This window comes from Ascaphus truei, chromosome 1, assembly GCF_040206685.1.
Source record: "Ascaphus truei isolate aAscTru1 chromosome 1, aAscTru1.hap1, whole genome shotgun sequence".
NCBI classification, from domain to species: Eukaryota; Metazoa; Chordata; class Amphibia; order Anura; family Ascaphidae; genus Ascaphus; species Ascaphus truei.
This window is the reverse complement of record NC_134483.1, coordinates 548,584,060-548,604,560: the sequence shown is the minus strand read 5'-3', so window position 1 is coordinate 548,604,560 and position 20,501 is coordinate 548,584,060. Positions and strand designations below refer to the sequence as shown.

The 20,501-nt window shown below is 40.4% G+C and overlaps 1 protein-coding gene across 1 annotated transcript in view; it reads right to left on the bottom strand.

Annotated features, from left to right (window-relative positions):
• Positions 1-20,501, bottom strand: part of LOC142466063 (vomeronasal type-2 receptor 26-like) — a 67,857-nt gene that overhangs the window by 25,143 nt on the left and 22,213 nt on the right. The window contains exon 3 of the mRNA XM_075570781.1: positions 10,863-11,696. Coding sequence (XP_075426896.1) covers positions 10,863-11,696 — 834 coding nt within the window. The remainder of the gene's footprint in view (positions 1-10,862; positions 11,697-20,501) is intronic.

The following is a 20,501-nucleotide window of genomic DNA, read 5'->3' as shown; positions in this document are numbered from 1 at the left end:
TGTATTGTACTGATGGTTTTAAATGTGAAGACGGGCGTTTTTTTCTGTCAGCCCGGGAATAAATCCTTTAACATGCAAAAATGTTAAGGATGAATGGACTGAGGGATTTTTCATCTCCGTACTACAGAGACACCCTGCTTAGAGGGTGCCTCAATGTCTATGAGAAGTCCGGAGTTGAAAAACCTCAGAGATCCTAGATGTTAGGATGGACAGGATATGGTAAGTGCCAGATACTGGTGTAAAGTATGGCTACTTCACACTTGGTGGTCAAACCCCAGACTTTGTGCCGCCAGGGAAGAGGTTCTATAGTTACATAGTTACATAGTAGATGAGGTTGAAAAAAGACGTAGGTCCATCAAGTTCAACCTATGCTAAATTTAGACAACAGATACTTTATCCTATATCTATACTTACTTATTGATCCACAGGAAGGCAAACAAAAAACCCCATTAAGGGAAAAAATTAATTCCTTCCTGACTCCAAGAATTGGCAATCGGATTAATCCCTGGATCAACATCCTTCCCATGTATACTTATTTGGTATATCCCTGTATACCTTTCCCATCTAAAAAGATGTCCAACCTTTTTTTGAACAAATCTATTGTATCTGCCATCACAGTCTCCATGGGTAATGAATTCCACATTTTAACTGCCCTTACTGTAAAGAACCCTTTCCTTTGTTGCTGGTGAAATTTCCTTTCCTCCAACCTTAAGGGATGGCCCCGAGTCCTTTGTACTGCCCGTGGGATGAATAGTTCTTTTGAAAGCTCCTTGTATTGTCCCCGAATATATTTGTATATAGTTATCATATCCCCTCTTAGACGGCTCTTTTCTAATGTAAATAAATCTAATTTAGCTAGCCTCTCCTCATAAGTTAGATTGTCCATCCCCTTTATTAATTTGGTGGATCTTCTCTGCACTTACGATTGGTGCCCAAAATTGTACTCCATCTTCAAGGTGTGGTCTTACTAATGCTTTCTAAAGGGGCATAACTATGTTTACACTGGCGACACACTTTATTCGAGCACGGCTAGTCCCACGAATTCGGGTATACTCGGGTGTATTGAGGTTTGTGACTGTTTTCTGCCCGAGTGCATTGAGGTATTTTCCAAGCAGGGATTGAAGCATTTTATTCCCGCTGGCTACAATACTGCACAGTATATATATATATACTGCATTACAATTCATGAATTTATGCCATCTGGTAGACACGCGAAGCATTGCAGCCTATTAAATCCTAATCATTATCATTTAACAGATCAGCCGCCCGTCAGCCAGGCATGAACCCAGGCTGGGAAGGCAAACGCAACGGGGCTTGTCAGAGGTGAGGAGCGGCGCATTCCAGGTATCTGCCAGGTACATACTGGGTATTTGCTCGAATAAAGTGTGTCGGTGCAGTACTTCCCTTCCATCTATTGCCCGTTTGATGCAAGATAAGATCGTGTTTGCCTTTGCAGCTACTGCATGACTTTGGGCACTATTGCTAAGCCTGCTGTCTACAAGCACTCCTAAATCCTTTTTCATCCATAATGATTTTGTTCTTTTGTTGTTAAGATTTGTACTCACCAAAAATGTCTTTTTATTTGATAAGAAAATCTATCATCAGATCCAGGGCACGGCCATATGCACCACGTGCGCTCCCACCTTCGCCAATCTATATCTGGGCTGGTGGGAGGAGGCCGTGGTGTTCGTGGAGGCCAACGCTAAGTATACGGATCATATTGATCTCTGGATCAGATTCATTGATGACGTGCTGATGCTCTGGTCAGGCACTGAGGAACTATTGAGAAGTTTTATTGACACACTTAACAACAACCCCTTTAACCTTAGACTCACGTTTGAGGTCCATTGGTCCAAAATCAATTTCCTTGACATCACGGTCCATAGGAAGGCTGATGGTAAACTAACTACCATGAATTATCGCAAATCAACATCCACCAATAGCCTGCTCATGGCAGATAGTCACCATCCATCCTACATGATTAACAGCATTGCCCTGGGTCAGTTTTTGCGTCTCAGACGTAATTGCTCAGAGATCAGTGAGTTTAGGATACAGGCCAAGGACATGATGCGTTGATTTGTTGAAAGGGGGTATTGGAAGAAAATCATCAAGCAGGCCTTCCATCGAGCCCTACATACCCCAAGACCATCACTCCTCACTGATCATGCTAAAACTAATGAAACTGACTCAGGTGTGATACACTTCATAGGCACTTACAGCAATCAGTGGTCTACACTACACCACATCCTCAGTAAACATTGGCATCTATTGCTAGAGGATCATGATTTTTTGCATGTTTTAAATTCTACACCCACGATGGTATGCTGCCGTGCAAAAGCCTGAAGGACAGACTGGTCCACAGCCATTACCAGACTCAACCAGCTAGGACATAGCTGGGACCAAAACCCCGTGGCACTTATACGTGTGTAAGATCACTTACCAGGTCAATTCCTTCATCAACTGCCTCACCACTGGGGTAGTGTACTTGATTTCTTGCAAGTCCGGTATGCAATATGTAGGTGAGACTCATAGGGCCTTCAAAGTGCATTTACTTGAGCATTTGGGCTCAATCTGTAACCTACAAGATACACCTGTCGTGAGACATGTCAACGGTACACACAAAGGAGATGCAACTACCCTATGTTTTATGGGTATTGCACATGTCCCTTGGGGCCCACGCAAGGGCAAATAGGACTATAAATTGCTGAAATGCGAATGCAAATGGATTCACACATTGAACACTTTATCTCCTCATGGTTTTAATGAGGGTTTTATTTTTTCATCATTTCTTTAAGTCCACATTTTTTTCATGATATAACATTAATTTGGTTTATTGTACTCAATATGGTTCTGTGTATCAATATGAGCTTAGTGGGATCCAGGTATACAGTATGCTATTAACTATTAGAAGGATCCGTTTTGACTTTAATTAGGCGGTTCCGACAGTGTAGCACATTCCTACATCATTATACCTGTTACCCACTGGCCTATCCCATTACGTATTCATGGTGAATAAATAATATATTTTTACAGTATCATCTATATTGACATTTGTGTTCCTCGCAGCCTACTATAATATTACATCATATTATCTCCTTGTACTTGTTGACATGTCTCTGACTTTTGCCTTCTCCTCCTACCCCTATGTGTAATTTTGCAGTGCTGGTACTGTTTCTTTCTTTTGTGCTACATGGTAGCCTACAGCTGTTCAGCTATCATTACTTTGTGAGTTGGGAAGCATGCCCCTCCCCTCCACACACACCCACGCAACTATTGGTTACTGACACCCCAGTTAAACTTGCCCTCCGAGCATTTAAACTCTCACATACCATCTGTACATGACTCCTCCTCCCCCTGTGAAGAAGCGCGTGAGACGCGCAAAACGGTTGTCGAGGCATAGTGATGTCATCACACTGACGGTCACGGCGGGCGAAATGGAGCGTACACACACTTTCTAACTGTGCGTACATTCCTTCTAACTGGAGTTTTTGGTATCAGGCTTTTGGAACATTGCTCCCATCCACTCGGCGGTCAGGTTGTATACTTCCTGCTCACCATAGTCCGTGGGATGTGGCAAATTGCAGCCCTTATAACATACTGTGTACACTATATTTACACCAATGTCTGGTGTATACTATATGTGGTTATGTACTTTACCATTCTTTGCCTGATCACTGGAATATTGAATAACATCTAGTTGTGACATACTATCACTCAATCACCATTGCTATCCCCTACTCTTAGCAGGATGTGATCATTTGTTATCTAGCTGTTGCTCTATTGCATGATATTGTAGTGAGGTTATTAACCAAGTTATTATATTCTGGTTTCTACATTACTCCTGTGTAGTACATTTCTAGTAATATACCAGTACTTATTTCCACTACATCTCCGTTTCGCCCTTAAGGGGACCTTTTTAAATTTAAATTGATATGATAAATTGATATGATAGTTGTCATATTACATTTCTCATCTGGTTTTATTTTGTATTAAAGGTTACGTAATTTTTGTCGTGTTATATTTGTGGTTGTGGGACCTTATAATTGGTCTGTTTCTACTTTGGAATTTGTGGTATCAGTTATTTAACTGTTACTTTATGTATACAATATACTATACTATACCTAGAGTGCAACATTAAGGGAGTTTTAGTGACCCCTTGTGCACCAGTTATTGTTTTTCTCTTATGTCTGGTGAGCAAGGTGCTTTTGTGTGATCTTTATCCCTACTTCCGCACAGCTGGCTCAATTAGTGGCTCAGTATGACTGAGCCACTAATTGAGCTAGCTGTGCTCAAGTAGGGAAATCCTGAAAATCTGGCCTGTTTGCGGCCCTTGAGGCACTGCTGGTGAATTTAGAGAAGGGAACATCAATTTGAATTTGCTTACAGGAAACTTTTCTAAACTTGTAAACCGAATTCCACTAGTAAATGAGTTTCCAGTAGGTGGATTTTACATAAATTACACTGGGAACAACAATAAATTTATGGGTCATGTGCCTCCACCAACTAATGAAATCTGTGTAAAAATGTATTTACAGCCCGCAGCAAAAAAATTACAGGAGGATGTAGCCTTAATTTTACAGTTTTAATTAGTATATTAAAAAATGCTTGCAAAGATTCTTCTTTACCCTGCGGACTCTATTGGCTCTGTGGTAGGTGGGCCTATAGAGTCTTGCAATGTGGATGGACAGGCTCTTGTTACTTAGGAAAAGTGGTCCCTGCTTTCACAGTCACCAAATAATTATCTAAAGGCCATCTCAGAAACAAGCGAGAAACACCCAATACTTCAGGGCTGAAAAGTAGTTTATGGAAAGAAGAGTTTTGGGCTAGTTTATTTTCAGATGTATGGTTTGGGTTACTATATGACAGGCTCAATGCATCAGCAGATGTATTAGATGATCTTCTCAATCACACAACTACAGCCATTGCATAATTAAACCAAGAACAGGTACTGATTAGGCATATAGCCTTACAAAACAGAATGGCTTTAGACTATGTTTCAGCTTCAAGAGGAGGTGTATGTGCCCTAATTAAAGAACAATGCTGTGTTTTCATCCAAGATCAGAGTGGCAATTTACAGCATGAACTAGATGAAATAGAAGAGATTCAAGAAAGACTTAGAAAGGGAAGTGATAGAATGGGATCCTTTGGGACTAGGCGGATGGCTTGGATCACTGGGAGCGAAACTGATGAATGCTTTGTAGTGTGTGTTAATGGTACTTGTTATCATATATGTGTGTGTCATATGTTGCAAAGATATGATCCACAAATGTGCTACCCCCTCTTCCAATCTGATGCCACTCTTTGCAAATGCTAGAAACAGCAGTCCCCTGAAGAAAGAAGATGCCAATCACAATGATCTAAATGGCTTGTGCGTCATTACATATGCGTATAAGATAAACAAAATATGAATATGAGAACATTAGTTTAATAACAGAAATGAGCAAAAATTAATTGAGTCTGCTAAAAAATCATTATGCAAGCTCGCAACCTTTATTATATATACGCAACTTTTCAGTGTCTCCTGTGTTTATGTATTTCTTACAGGGGTACATTTGACCGTGAGACCCTCCCTCTGTATTTCTACCACTTTAAATGTGAGAAGTGACTGTTATCTTTATTTCAGTTTCACAACGGCTTATCTCCATCTCAAGGTTTGCAGCGAGCTAGATGGCTTAATATCAACAAAATGTTCTGAGAGTGAGAAAAAGAAAAAATCTTTCTTTCAAACTCAAACTTCCATGCAGACAAACATTAAGTTGGATGACACACAGAAATGAGAATACATACTGGGACAAAATGGCTGCCAAGATCAGGCAACCAAGATGGATGCTGAGCAAAATGGCTGCTTAGTTCTTTTTACGTCAGACCCCCCTCCTTATATAACATTCTCAACTTTCTCTGTATCCATCTTTCCTGATGACACTAAATTGTGTAAGGTACTGAAGTAGAATCAAAACAGGATGTAATTTCTCTCTACAAAGACTTGGATATACTGTTAACTTGGGCAGGTAAATGGCAGATAAGTTTTAATACAGATAAATGTAAGGTTCTAATAAACACTCAACTTACAATTTAAATGGGGATACATTAGGAGAGTCCTGGATGGTGAAGGATTTAGGAAAGTTTGTAGACAGCAGACTTAGCAATAGTGCCCAAAGTTATGCAGTAGCTGCAAAGGCAAACAAGATAATATGTTGCAATGGATGGAAGGGAAGTAAACATAATTATGCACCTTTATAAAGCATTAGTAAGGCCACACCTTGAATAGGGAGTACAATTTTGGTCACCACTCCTTAGAAGAGACATTATGGAACTAAAGAAAGTGCAAAGAAGTGCCACCAAATGAATAAAGGGGATGGATAATCTGATTTATGCTATGAAGAGAGGCTAGCGAATTTAGATTTGTTTACATTAGGAAAGAGCGGTGTAAGAGGGGATATGATAACTATATATAAATATAATTGGGGACAATAGAAGGAGCTTTCAAAATAACTATTTATCCCAAAGACAGTACAAAGGACTCAGGGGCATCCCTTTAGTTTGGAGAAAGGATATTTCACCAGCAACAAAGGAAAGGGTTCTTTACAGTAAGGGCAGTTACAGTGTGGAATTCATTACCCATGGAGACTGTGATGGCAGATACAATAGATTTGTTCAAAAAAAGTTTGGACATCTTTTTAGAAAGGAAAGGTATACAGGGATATACCAAATAAGTAAACATGGGAAATATGCTGATCCTGGGAGTAATCTGATTGCCAATATTTGGAGTCAGGAAGGCATTTATTTTTCACCTCATGAGATATCATTAGATGATATGTCCCTGGGTTTTTTTGTTTGCCTTCTTCTGGATCAATATACTGTAAGTACGGATATATGATAAAGTATCTGTCATCTAAATGTAGCATCTAAAAGACGTATGTCTTTTTTCAACCTCTTCTACTATGTAACTATGTATTACAAATGGGGTGTGTGGAATATTCCTTCCTATTATTTAATGTGTAATGATAGGCAGTACAAATGGTTATGCATTCAAAGGGCCTCATGCAGTAAGCGTCCATAAGCCACTTATTGACCACTTATCAGCCAAAATACCTACTCCGATTCAGTAAACATCGATAAGTGGGTGATAAATGCCTGATTTGCCAAAAAAACTTTGAACAAAACCAAATCGCCGACTGAGCGGCGATAAGCCACTTATTGACGCTTTTCGGAATGTTCATCAACTCGTGCAATTCTAGTAGTAACGAGTAGGTTATCGACGCCTATCGCCTCTCTAGAATGGCGATTTTCTCCCCAAATCCAAACGTCAGGGAAAGTTGGCAAGTTGGTGGGGAGAAGCTGGCGATAAGCAGAGAGACGGGACTTAGAAAAAAATCAGGCCTTTTTCCTGCATGGATGCTGTTTCATGCCTTCATGGTACGTGAGCTTCCTGTTTCCCCGGGAGTCGGAGGGCCAGCGCTTCTAATGGTAAGTAAAATATTGCATGTTTGTAAATGTATTTTTTTACAGGTTGTTACATTTTTTATTTTTTATACATTGACTGATAATGTATTAATCTGTACCACTTTAGGGTACAAATCAATACATTATTAGAATTTTTTTTTGCCATTTCTCGCTTTGTATTGATGGTGATTTTTGCTATGTCAGTTTATTATGTGGATGTAATTGTTTGGTATTTTGATGCTTTATTTAAATTAATTGTTGGCGATTGATTTTCGCTTTTAATTAATGATGTCTTGTGTTGGCAAATGCTTTAGATATTTTTTAATAATTAATTTCTTTGTAGATTAATGTTTCAATTAATTCATTGCTGTTGTATTAATTAATTGGTATGATTGATTACTGGTACAATTAATTTATTGTTGTTGTATTAATTAATTGGTTTGATTGGTTACTGGTTTCATTAATTCATTGTTGATCTGGTTACTGGTATTAATTGCATTAGCTGGCTAGTGTTTTTATTTAGTGATTTTTTTTGTGTGGAGTTTTGTAATGTTTTATTATTGTGTGTTTTGAGCATTAATGTATTTTGATTAGGGTGCCCATTGAGTGCTGTAGAGGCTTATCATGCCCATATTATTATATGGATATGATGTACCACTATACTACTCACTGGGTACAATGTGGGTGATTAGGCATCCCAGGTGGGTAGTAGGGCAGGGTGGGTTAACCCCTTAATTACTATAGCGGTTATTAACCGCTAAGGTGATTAAGGGGTTAGGGGCCATTAGAATGTACATATTATGTATGTATGCGTTCTGGCAATGGAGGACAGGGACCTTTATTATCCTGATGAGGATGCCCTTCATATTACTGTGGTAAGCAGAACTGTATTTTATTTAGTGTATTTATGCTGGTTAATGTTGTGTTTAATAATGAGCAAATAATCTATTATCCATATCGGGATAATAGTTATTTTCCCCATTACTGTACTGTATGTATGTGGTGGTGGTTGAGGTGGTGGTGGTGGTGGTGGGGGGGGGGAGATTATTGATTTATTTAATGTAGACTCATGTTTTATTTGTTGACATATAGGGTTGGTACCTTTGGTCTGCGGGGACCTATGGAGACCACCAGAGGACCCCCGGATGCCCCCAGGTACCACTCAAGGACCCCCAGATGCCCACGGGTACCACCTGTGGACCCATGGGGGACATCTGTAGGGAAGAACCGGGGAACCGGCAGGGACCACTTGAGGGCCCCAGACTCCCGTGGGAACCACCTGAGGGCCCCCAGACATCCATGAGCACCCCCCAGGATGCACTGTAGGGCCTGCGGACACACGTTGGGCCCACTGGGGACCCCCGTCGATCTGGGGTATGAATCCTGTAATACAGAGATATGTAACTGTCATGCGCTCCTAGGCTAAAGTTGAATGAAGCACTGGTTGTGCAGGGCTGGTAGGAAAATGAGAGGATAAATAAAGACCACTATAAAAGTTGGGGCTCAGGGGCAAAACAGCAATCTTACCCCTGTCAGCTCATCCGTCCTGGGTCCTAATGGTTCCTCAGCAGTGAGTCCTACAGCGTGCATCCAGCAGAGAGGTCATGTGGAAGGGAGAGGTGTATCCAGAGCAACAGCAAACAGCCCAATGACGTCACAGTCCAAAATTGAACATCAAAGCTTTATTGGAGACACACAGTGGACACAGCAGGCTGCAGCACAGCCTCCTCCTCTACATGTTTCACGCACACAGGCGCTTCGTGTGCGTGAAACATGTAGAGGAGGAGGAGGCTGTGCTGCAGCCTGCTGTGTCCACTGTGTGTCTCCAATAAAGCTTTGATGTTCAATTTTGGACTGTGACGTCATTGGGCTGTTTGCTATGAATCCTGTATATTAACAAAATACATCCTTGATAAAGGACACGTGTCTGAAACGCGTAGGAGGGGTTTTCACCTCTTTGGGTGATGTTTTGTATTTGTGCTGAATAAATAGAAGATTATTTTTACAACACCTAACACCCTGGCAGTGTGCTGCTTTCCTCTTTTTTTCTACAATTGAAATTCTGCATCAGCGGATGGCACGCCATCACGAACTCCTCAAAACTTAAGGAGTGGGTAAGATCTTTCCCAAATATTCCTTATGTGATTTATGGATATGGATGAGTACCAGTGCATAGTTTATTTCCTCCAATGAGGTTACATCAAGGTGATATCCAGCATTTTTGATTGTTTCCTTCAGGAGAAGTTATATCTTACTTGATTGGTCACTCACAGATAACCCTTTATAATTTACCCACTCCGCAGTATAGTCTGTTATAAGAGCCCTACACGTTAATCTTTATGGATATTATTGTGTGAAGATTTCATCATCCTTGCAGCAACCACTCCCTATACATGTTAAAAAATAAATAATGGCTTTACATTATTGGGGTGCATGGGGTGCATGGGGGGTGGTGTTGTATTGATGCTTAGTAAATATTTTTTAATATACATTTTCTTCCTAGTGTACAAGTGCGCCGACGAGTATTCTAAAACTTGCCATAAACATGCTTTGGAAAATCTGGGGCTACCACCAACAAGATCCAGGTACATGCTGCAAACATTTCAGTGACATTTCTGCAGAGACTAATGGCCCATCAGATTAACAGAGCAGGGGTCCCAGGGATTGCCAGGGACCCCCGCTGTTAATCCAATGGGCCATTAGTCTGTCTGCAGAAATGTCACTGAATTGTTGCAGCATGTACCTGGGTCTTGTTGGTGATTGCCCCAGATTTGTTTTAGAATACTCGTCAGCACTACAGTAGATGTGCAGGGGGTCTCCGGAGTAGAACCACGGACGCCCTGCTTCCCGAGATACTGGCCCCGTTATGGGGTGCCGGTATCTCCTATGCATTGGATTCACACGTCACGTCACCGGGACATTTAAATGCATAGGAGATACCAGCACTCCCTAATGGGGTCTATATCTCAGGAAGCAGGGGGTCACCAGACCTCCAACCAAGGTGGTTCCGCTCCAGAGAACCCCAGCTCATCTACACTTGGAAGAAAATGTGTATTAAAAATCATAAATTTCAGGTGAGATTTTCTCACGGAGAGGCGATCCTATCGTCGGCAGCAACTCGCTGTTTTGGAAATTTTCCTGTGACAGGTAATTAAGCTTTTCTGAATACCGTGATACCAACGCTCCAAAAAACGGCGATATAAATGGCCGGGCGATATTTATTTTGAACCTTTACGGCATAGGCCCCTGAGACTTAAAGCTACATACTTGATACTTTCATATAAAACAGACAATGAAGGAAGTGCAGCTCTTTGCTACTTGTTATGTTTAATAATGTTAATATTTTGAGTAAAGCAGAATGTGTCACAGGAGCGCAACCAAAGGGTTTGATGGGAAGTGTCTGCAATGTGTATATTTACCTGCTGTTTGTATTCATAGTTTTGTTGGTGCTTTTTAGCAGGATTCCTAGAGATGGATAAGTGCATTTTGTGCAGAGCATGAGCCATGGCATACACTGCCACGTACACATGGTAAGTGGTTCCAAATCTATGAGTATTGTACACACGATTGCCAATATCAGTAAGACGTTTCTTCTCGGTGCAGTTGGAGAGATGGACATTGTAAAGCCTTTCAATGATCATGTTCCTATCTGGATTTGATGATAAACATTTCAAATACATTGTCCACATATGTTCAAGTAACTGGTCATGTGGGCGACTTGCAGGGTTAACGTTCTCTAAGAAGTCCTTCATGGCTGGGATATTTTTCCTGGGATGTGTAAATGACAGACTGCCATTAAATGGTGTTATGGAGATATTGTGATTATCTTTGTGAAACGTCCAAGTAGCAGGTACAATAAGAGTCTTTTCGGTAATGGCGGCACACTCTTTTCCTATGGAATAAATACAGGACAAGGAAACTGCGCCACAAAGTACAACAACCTGGGAGTTTGAGGATTGGAGAATTGCAGTGTTTCTAGCATTAAGCTCTCTTCTATTTGTGCTTTGGAGACGAGCTATCTTCAGGATGAACTCAATGCATATTCCATGATTGGTGGCCTCTTTTTCCAGCTCCTGACTCTGTGTCTCTCCACCCTCATCATCTGATGCAATAATTCCAACCCACGTCCAGCCAAAATGTCTCAGTAACTTGGAAATTGCTTTGTATTGAATCTGGTCATTTTGATGGGTTTGGAAAAAGGATGGGTAGAAAAGTTTGTTGCCTAGAAGAGGGTCTGTTGCACCATAGCTGATCTAAAAAAATAAAAATGCATCAGTAAGCAGAGATGCTAATAACCATCTCAGCTAGTTTGCAGTCACAGTCTATACAGCTGCATGTGATTATATTTTAACAGTAAAGTAACTCTGAACTTAGAATTTTCTAAACTGGCATCAAAGCCAAAAGACAAAGTTCTGGAGGAGTCCTTAAGGCAGGTCAGGTTACTCAGTTACTGCATTGACTGAATGGGGACAGTTGCTTGGTGGAAATGCATCCTCTCCCTTCTATCCATCACAGTCATTGCCTGGGCCACTGATTGAGCCACTTGTGCTGAAGCCAGAATATCCTTAAAACCTGACCTGGCTGGTGGCCCTTGAGGACGGAAGTTGGCCACCCTTGGTCTAGATACTCTAAAAGATACTACGCTTTAGCACACCTCATTCATTCATTCATTCATATACATAGGAGTAAAATGTAGCACCCATTGTAAATCTGGGCCAAATACTGTATTCCTGGCACAAGAACAGGTTTTATAACAATAAGAAGAAAAAGGAATGGAAACATGACAACAGTAACACATATTTAATAACAATTTGTAGGACTTAGTGTGAAGTGAGGGGGTAACCAGGCTCTTAATAAAGGTTACAACCGTTTTTGGATGCCCCTGATCCAAAATAAGGGTTCAAGAAGAGTCAGCTCTTGAGCCCATTAGCGTTATATGCATAACCTGTAATTTGCGGTAATAAATAATTGTTATCTTTTTGCCTTTTCAGGGATGCCAGTGAGCGGGTATTACTAGGGTATGAGTTTCAAGGGGGTTTTTGAGGAGGAATTGTTGTCAGAATGTGCCTAGGTAGTTGGGGTCCAGAGTTGTCAGTTCCCCTAAAAATATACACGGGAATCATGCCTGATTCTCGTATATATGTAGGCACATTGTCCCGGCAATATCTCCCCTTGAAAAGGTAACCGCGACTCACCACTAGGGTTCCCTTCTTCAGAACAGTTGTGACGGTGAGGGGGTAACCAGGCTCACTAATAAAGGTCAAGTCTACTTGGTTGCCCCTGATCCATGTTTTGGGGTCCAAGAGTGTTAGCTCTTGGGCATGACTGTTGTATATGTTCTGAACAAATAGAGTGATGCTGCACACCTCAAAAATAGAAAAAACATACAATTACCGGTGCTCCAGTGTTTGCACGAAAGCCTGCAATCAGTCCAAGACAGATGAATGAAGGAACAAAGGGCACTGCGGATTTGAGCAAAATAAACCCATTTATTGAGCCAACACGACGTTTCGACCTAAGTGGTCTTTTTCAAGTGACAATGGCATAAATACATTCCACAATAGTAACATATAAATAGTGCCCCAAATCCCCACAATGCAACCTGTCCAATTAGTGTAGATAAAGTTCATATACTGAGACAGTCCCTTTAGCCAATCTCCAATCTGTGCTCCTTTACACCAGCTGTTGGTGCTCCATGTTAGATTCTGGTGTTCACATCCTCCTTGCTCCTGTGTAGTCCGGCATCCATCTTGATGACGTCATCACTCCTCGTTTCTGGCGTTTGGAACGCATCCTGGTCCCATTCTGCCATTGCACGTCATCTCCGATCGTGCTTTTCAAGTCCGCGCGTGCGCGGTGTCAATCCGGTCGATCCTCTTCATCCCTATACCCCTTCCGATCGTAGAAAGCGCAGATCATTGCAGAATCATTGCGCCTGTGATTGTCAATCATCCTGCGGTCCTGCAGGCTCGGGGGGGGGGGGGGGGGGGGAAACAACTGATCTCCAGTGTCAAATCGGTCAGGTGTCTTGATCCTAGTACGTCATCTTCATCTGTCAGACAGTGTGGTAGGATGTCTTCATCACCAATGATCCATAATGCATAAGTGGAGGAGAAAGGGGAGGAACAGATCAGCATTCCCCATATAGAACAGGCTGTGTGACATATTATATCACCGTGATTAAGTGTTGATAATAAAAATCTAAGAAAAAGGTTTGTCTTTGTCAATGAATTCAAATGCCTAACCCCAGAGGTACAGTATAAACGGACGAGTATACTTACAGCAGGCAGTGGCAGCAACCTAAGGAAAAAATCATCTCTCCTCAATGAAACAACCTAATGACAAAAAGTCATTTAGTCCATTTGGGTATACAGTATTTAATGTGTGGATCCAAAAGGATTCCCGCTGTAATAATAGCGTATCCTTATCCAGACCAGCCCTAGCTTTTTTAATATGCTCAATACCCATTAACTTTAGTGAGGATATTGGGTGACTGAAGTCAGAGCAATGTTTGATAAGAGCTGTATCCTCTGCATGATTATTAATTTTGCTCTTGTGTTCTATAAATCTAGTTTTGAGCATGCGACTGCTCTTGCCAATATAACATAGTCCACAAGGGCATTTAATCATATAAATGATGTTCGTAGTGATGCATGTGATACGCTCCTTTATTTTATACAGTCTGCCACTTCTGGGGTGGTAGAACTTATCCCCTGTATTCAGACTGTTACACACGCTACAGCCATAGCATTTATAACAGCCTACTTTAGGCAAACTCAAGAAGTGTGGTGTTATGTAATGTTTTTCATTATCCGCCTTTATCAGGATGTCTTTAAGATTCTCTCCATGCTTATAAGCAAAACGTGGGAAATCCTTACAAACATCTTTGAGTGTTTCGTCTGTCTGTAAAACTTTCCATTGTTTTTTTTAAGTGTTTTTAATGAAACCACTGGCCGTTGTGAATTTGCTAACAAATGTCAGACGGTCACTTTTAATCTTTGATTGGGGTGTTGTATCAAAAGCCTTTATAATCTCAGATCTGTTGTGTCCCCTCTCAACAAATCTGTCCTCAATCTCCTTTAAAGTTTCCTTCAAGTTAGTTGGCCTGTCTACTATGCGTGTAGCCCTAACCTTTTGTGAAAATGGTAACATATGTTTTAATGGTTCTGGGTGGAAGCTGGTTGCATGTAACGTGCTATTCTTATCTGTTGGTTTTCTATATAGATCACTATGAAGTATTCCATTTTCATAGGTAAGGAGCACATCTAGATACGAAATCTGCTTTGTGCTCCAGTTTTTTGTAAACCTAACAGTGGTGTTTAGACCATCCAGATAGTCACAAAAGTGGATAAGTTCTTCCTCTGTACCCTCCCACAGAAACAGCAGATCATCAATATATCTACAGTAAAATAACATTCTCTTATAGTGTTCTGTAGGATAGATAAATTGCTCCTCAAAATCAGTCATGTATAAATTAGCATAGGACGGGGCCACATTGCTGGCCATAGCTGTCCCTGCAGTTTGTAAATAAAAGGTCTGCTCGAACTTAAAGTAATTTTTGTACAAAACAAAATGTAGGAGGAGCATGATAAAATCCACAGATGGATTTGATTTGTGAGAACTAGTAAGATTCCTTCGAATGACATCTAAGCCACCATCATGAGGAATTATGGTGTACAAATTAGTAACATCCATAGTAACCATGATAAGTTTTTTTCCAGTTAATGACACTGTGCGTATTTTTGTAAGAAAATCAAATGTGTCACGTATGTAAGATTTGTTCTTAATTACCAAAGGTTGAAGAAAGGTATCAATAAATACCGCTAACGGTTGATTGATGGAACATGTAGCAGAAATTATGGGTCTGCCGGGGGGATTCTGTAAACTTTTGTGGATTTTTGGGAGTAGATAAATAACCGGGCGTCTTGGATTTTTCATAGTAAGAAAGTTAACTATCTCCTCACTAATCCATAAGTTATTTAATCCAAGTTGTAGTATCCCCCTAATTTCTGTTTGATACCTTACAGTCGGATCCATATCCAATTTAATGTAACACTCTTGATTCTCCAATTGTCTTAAAACTTCTGTTTTGTACACACTATAGTCCTGCACTACAAGTGCTCCTCCCTTATCCGCTTTTTTAAAAATGATGTTGCTATTCTCCCTAAGTGTTTTTAAAGCCTCCTTTTGTGCAATTGTCAAATTATAGTTTGTGTAATGATGTTTCTTAAAATGTTGTTTCACATCATGTTTTATAAGATTCATGAATACACTCACACTAGAATTTTTGAAAGGTGCAATAAACCTTGATTTCAATTTACACCGGTTAGGGTTTACCTGCTCTTGTTGCTGCCACTGCTGATCTTGCTGATCTGTGGGTCTTAAAAAGAAAGATTTTAGATTCAAGTTTCTTTCAAATTTGAACAGTTCAACCTCTAATTCAAAAGGGTCAGGTCTAGTGGTGGGGACAAATGAAGGACCTTTGGATAAAACACAGATATCCATTTCTGTTAACTCATGAGAAGACAGATTAATGATTAGATTATGCTTACTCATGGTCGTGGGCGGAGAACCGGAGGTGTTCTTTGTGCATCTGCGGCCCCTCCTTGTCTTGCGTCTTTGGCCCTTGATGTCTGTCCTCGTCCCTTGTCTAAAAAAGACCTCCCTGGGGTTTACTATAAATAGAAACTCATTCCTAGGGGGTTTCGTATAAAAAAATCGCCCAACTATTGGAATTGACAATACTATTTTTTGTGACAACTGGTATAGAATTTTGAATAAAGCATCACTTGATTTGATACTGCTGGTGATAGAAGAAGTGGGTCAGCAACTCACCACTGTGAGGCATGAGATTCTAAAAATAGAAATCATTATTGAGCAGACACATCAAAATGACATTACTGTCAAATCACTAGATGACCTTAAAGTTAAGCTACAAAAATTTAAGGATGATTTAATCCACTTTAAGAAACAAAAATTTAAGGTAGTAGTGACAGATTACAAAGAGAACAACGTCTATTTTTGGAGAAAGTCTGACAGACGCTCAAAAAACCTAACAAAATAAAAAAAAGTGGCTAAAAAACCATCAGACTTCACAAGTGATTCTGACACCGCTTCATCAGCAGAAGGTGCAACAACCCACACCCCAGGGAGGTATTTTTTAGACAAGGGATGAGGACAGACATCAATGGCCAAAGACGCAAGACAAGGAGGGGCCGCAGATGCACAAAGAACACCTCCGGTTCTCCGCCCACGACCATGAGTAAGCATAATCTAATCATTAATCTGTCTTCTCATGAGTTAACAGAAATGGATATCTGTGTTTTATCCAAAGGTCCTTCATTTGTCCCCACCACTAGACCTGACCCTTTTGAATTAGAGGTTGAACTGTTCAAATTTGAAAGAAACTTGAATCAAAAATCTTTCTTTTTAAGACCCACAGATCAGCAAGATCAGCAGTGGCAGCAACAAGAGCAGGTAAACCCTAACCGGTGTAAATTGAAATCAAGGTTTATTGCACCTTTCAAAAATTCTAGTGTGAGTGTATTCATGAATCTTATAAAACATGATGTGAAACAACATTTTAAGAAACATCATTACACAAACTATAATTTGACAATTGCACAAAAGGAGGCTTTAAAAACACTTAGGGAGAATAGCAACATCATTTTTAAAAAAGCGGATAAGGGAGGAGCACTTGTAGTGCAGGACTATAGTGTGTACAAAACAGAAGTTTTAAGACAATTGGAGAATCAAGAGTGTTACATTAAATTGGATATGGATCCGACTGTAAGGTATCAAACAGAAATTAGGGGGATACTACAACTTGGATTAAATAATTTATGGATTAGTGAGGAGATAGTTAACTTTCTTACTATGAAAAATCCAAGACGCCCGGTTATTTATCTACTCCCAAAAATCCACAAAAGTTTACAGAATCCCCCCGGCAGACCCATAATTTCTGCTACATGTTCCATCAATCAACCGTTAGCGGTATTTATTGATACCTTTCTTCAACCTTTGGTAATTAAGAACAAATCTTACATACGTGACACATTTGATTTTCTTACAAAAATACGCACAGTGCCATTAACTGGAAAAAATCTTATCATGGTTACTATGGATGTTACTAATTTGTACACCATAATTCCTCATGATGGTGGCTTAGATGTCATTCGAAGGAATCTTACTAGTTCTCACAAATCAAATCCACCTGTGGATTTTATCATGCTCCTCCTACATTTTGTTTTGTACAAAAATTACTTTAAGTTCGAGCAGACCTTTTATTTACAAACTGCAGGGACAGCTATGGGCAGCAATGTGGCCCCGTCCTATGCTAATTTATACATGACTGATTTTGAGGAGCAATTTATCTATCCTACAGAACACTATAAGAGAATGTTATTTTACTGTAGATATATTGATGATCTGCTGTTTCTGTGGGAGGGTACAGAGGAAGAACTTATCCACTTTTGTGACTATCTGGATGGTCTAAACACCACTGTTAGGTTTACAAAAAACTGGAGCACAAAGCAGATTTCGTATCTAGATGTGCTCCTTACCTATGAAAATGGAATACTTCATAGTGATCTATATAGAAAACCAACAGATAAGAATAGCACGTTACATGCAACCAGCTTCCACCCAGAACCATTAAAACATATGTTACCATTTTCACAAAAGGTTAGGGCTACACGCATAGTAGACAGGCCAACTAACTTGAAGGAAACTTTAAAGGAGATTGAGGACAGATTTGTTGAGAGGGGACACAACAGATCAGAGATTGTAAAGGCTTTTGATACAACACCCCAATCAAAGATTAAAAGTGACCGTCTGACATTTGTTAGCAAATTCACAACGGCCAGTGGTTTCATTAAAAACACTTTAAAAAAACACTGGAAAGTTTTACAGACAGACGAAACACTCAAAGATGTTTGTAAGGATTTCCCACGTTTTGCTTATAAGCATGGAGAGAATCTTAAAGACATCCTGATAAAGGCGGATAATGAAAAACATTACATAACACCACACTTCTTGAGTTTGCCTAAAGTAGGCTGTTATAAATGCTATGGCTGTAGCGTGTGTAACAGTCTGAATACAGGGGATAAGTTCTACCACCCCAGAAGTGGCAGACTGTATAAAATAAAGGAGCGTATCACATGCATCACTACGAACATCATTTATATGATTAAATGCCCTTGTGGACTATGTTATATTGGTAAGAGCAGTCGCATGCTCAAAACTAGATTTATAGAACACAAGAGCAAAATTAATAATCATGCAGAGGATACAGCTCTTATCAAACATTGCTCTGACTTCAGTCACCCAATATCCTCACTAAAGTTAATGGGTATTGAGCATATTAAAAAAGCTAGGGCTGGTCTGGATAAGGATACGCTATTATTACAGCGGGAATCCTTTTGGATCCACACATTAAATACTGTATACCCAAATGGACTAAATGACTTTTTGTCATTAGGTTGTTTCATTGAGGAGAGATGATTTTTTCCTTAGGTTGCTGCCACTGCCTGCTGTAAGTATACTCGTCCGTTTATACTGTACCTCTGGGGTTAGGCATTTGAATTCATTGACAAAGACAAACCTTTTTCTTAGATTTTTATTATCAACACTTAATCACGGTGATATAATATGTCACACAGCCTGTTCCATATGTGGAATGCTGATCTGTTCCTCCCCTTTCTCCTCCACTTATGCATTATGGATCATTGGTGATGAAGACATCCTACCACACTGTCTGACAGATGAAGATGACGTACTAGGATCAAAACACCTGACCGATTTGACACTGGAGATCAGTTGTTTCCCCCCCCCCCGAGCCTGCAGGACCGCAGGATGATTGACAATCGCAGGCGCAATGATTCTGCAATGATCTGCGCTTTCTACGATCGGAAGGGGTATAGGGATGAAGAGGATCGACCGGATTGACACCGCGCACGCGCGGACTTGAAAAGCACGATCGGAGATGACGTGCAATGGCAGAATGGGACCAGGATGCGTTCCAAACGCCAGAAACGAGGAGTGATGACGTCATCAAGATGGATGCCGGACTACACAGGAGCAAGGAGGATGTGAACACCAGAATCTAACATGGAGCACCATCAGCTGGTGTAAAGGAGCACAGATTGGAGATTGGCTAAAGGGACTGTCTCAACATATGAACTTCATCTACACTAATTGGACAGGTTGCATTGTGGGGATTTGGGGCACTATTTATATGTTACTATTGTGGAATGTATTTATGCCATTGTCACTTGAAAAAGACCACTTAGGTCGAAACGTCGTGTTGGCTCAATAAATGAGTTTATTTTGCTCAAATCCGCAGTGCCCTTTGTTCCTTCATTCTGTTGTATATGTTCTGCCATGCATTGTATGTAAGATATGCGACAAGTAGATAGAAAGTTGAGGAGCGCTCAATGCCAGGAAGAATGTTAAATAACACCAAACCACCAGCCAAGGAAAATGATGTCAGAATTAATAAGACGTGTAAGTAATATAGCCAGCAATTGTGGGTAAACACCCCCTGAAGAAGGGTGGTGGGAAGCAAGAAAAAGTCCCCACCATCAATCTCATTGGGGGGTATCCCTGTAGAAAAAACAAAATAATTACTCACAATACCTGGTGTTGCTGGATGGATATGCTGCTTCCAATGAAGTATATGTGATGCAGATGATATAAGGAGCGCACAATCCGGTAGGAGCAAAGAGAGGACCCAGGTAACAAAAGTATACATTTATTGAGTCATCAAGACATTAAAATCCAACACATTTCGAACGTGTTAGCGTTCTTTATCAAGGATAATCATACAGTGAAAACCAGTCCTTATAAATACCCTTCTTACCTGTATCCCGTTCGCGCCGAAAGAACATGCGTAATGACATCATGACGTCCTCGCATGCGATACCGCGCAAGTGCGAGCAACCAAGACGTCAGAAGCAGTCTAAGGGCGGAAGTGGATGCAAGAAAGGGCAATGAAACTAAAATAACCAAAGGCAAAGTCGAACCAACGGAAAGCATAGAGGAACAAAAAAAACATAACA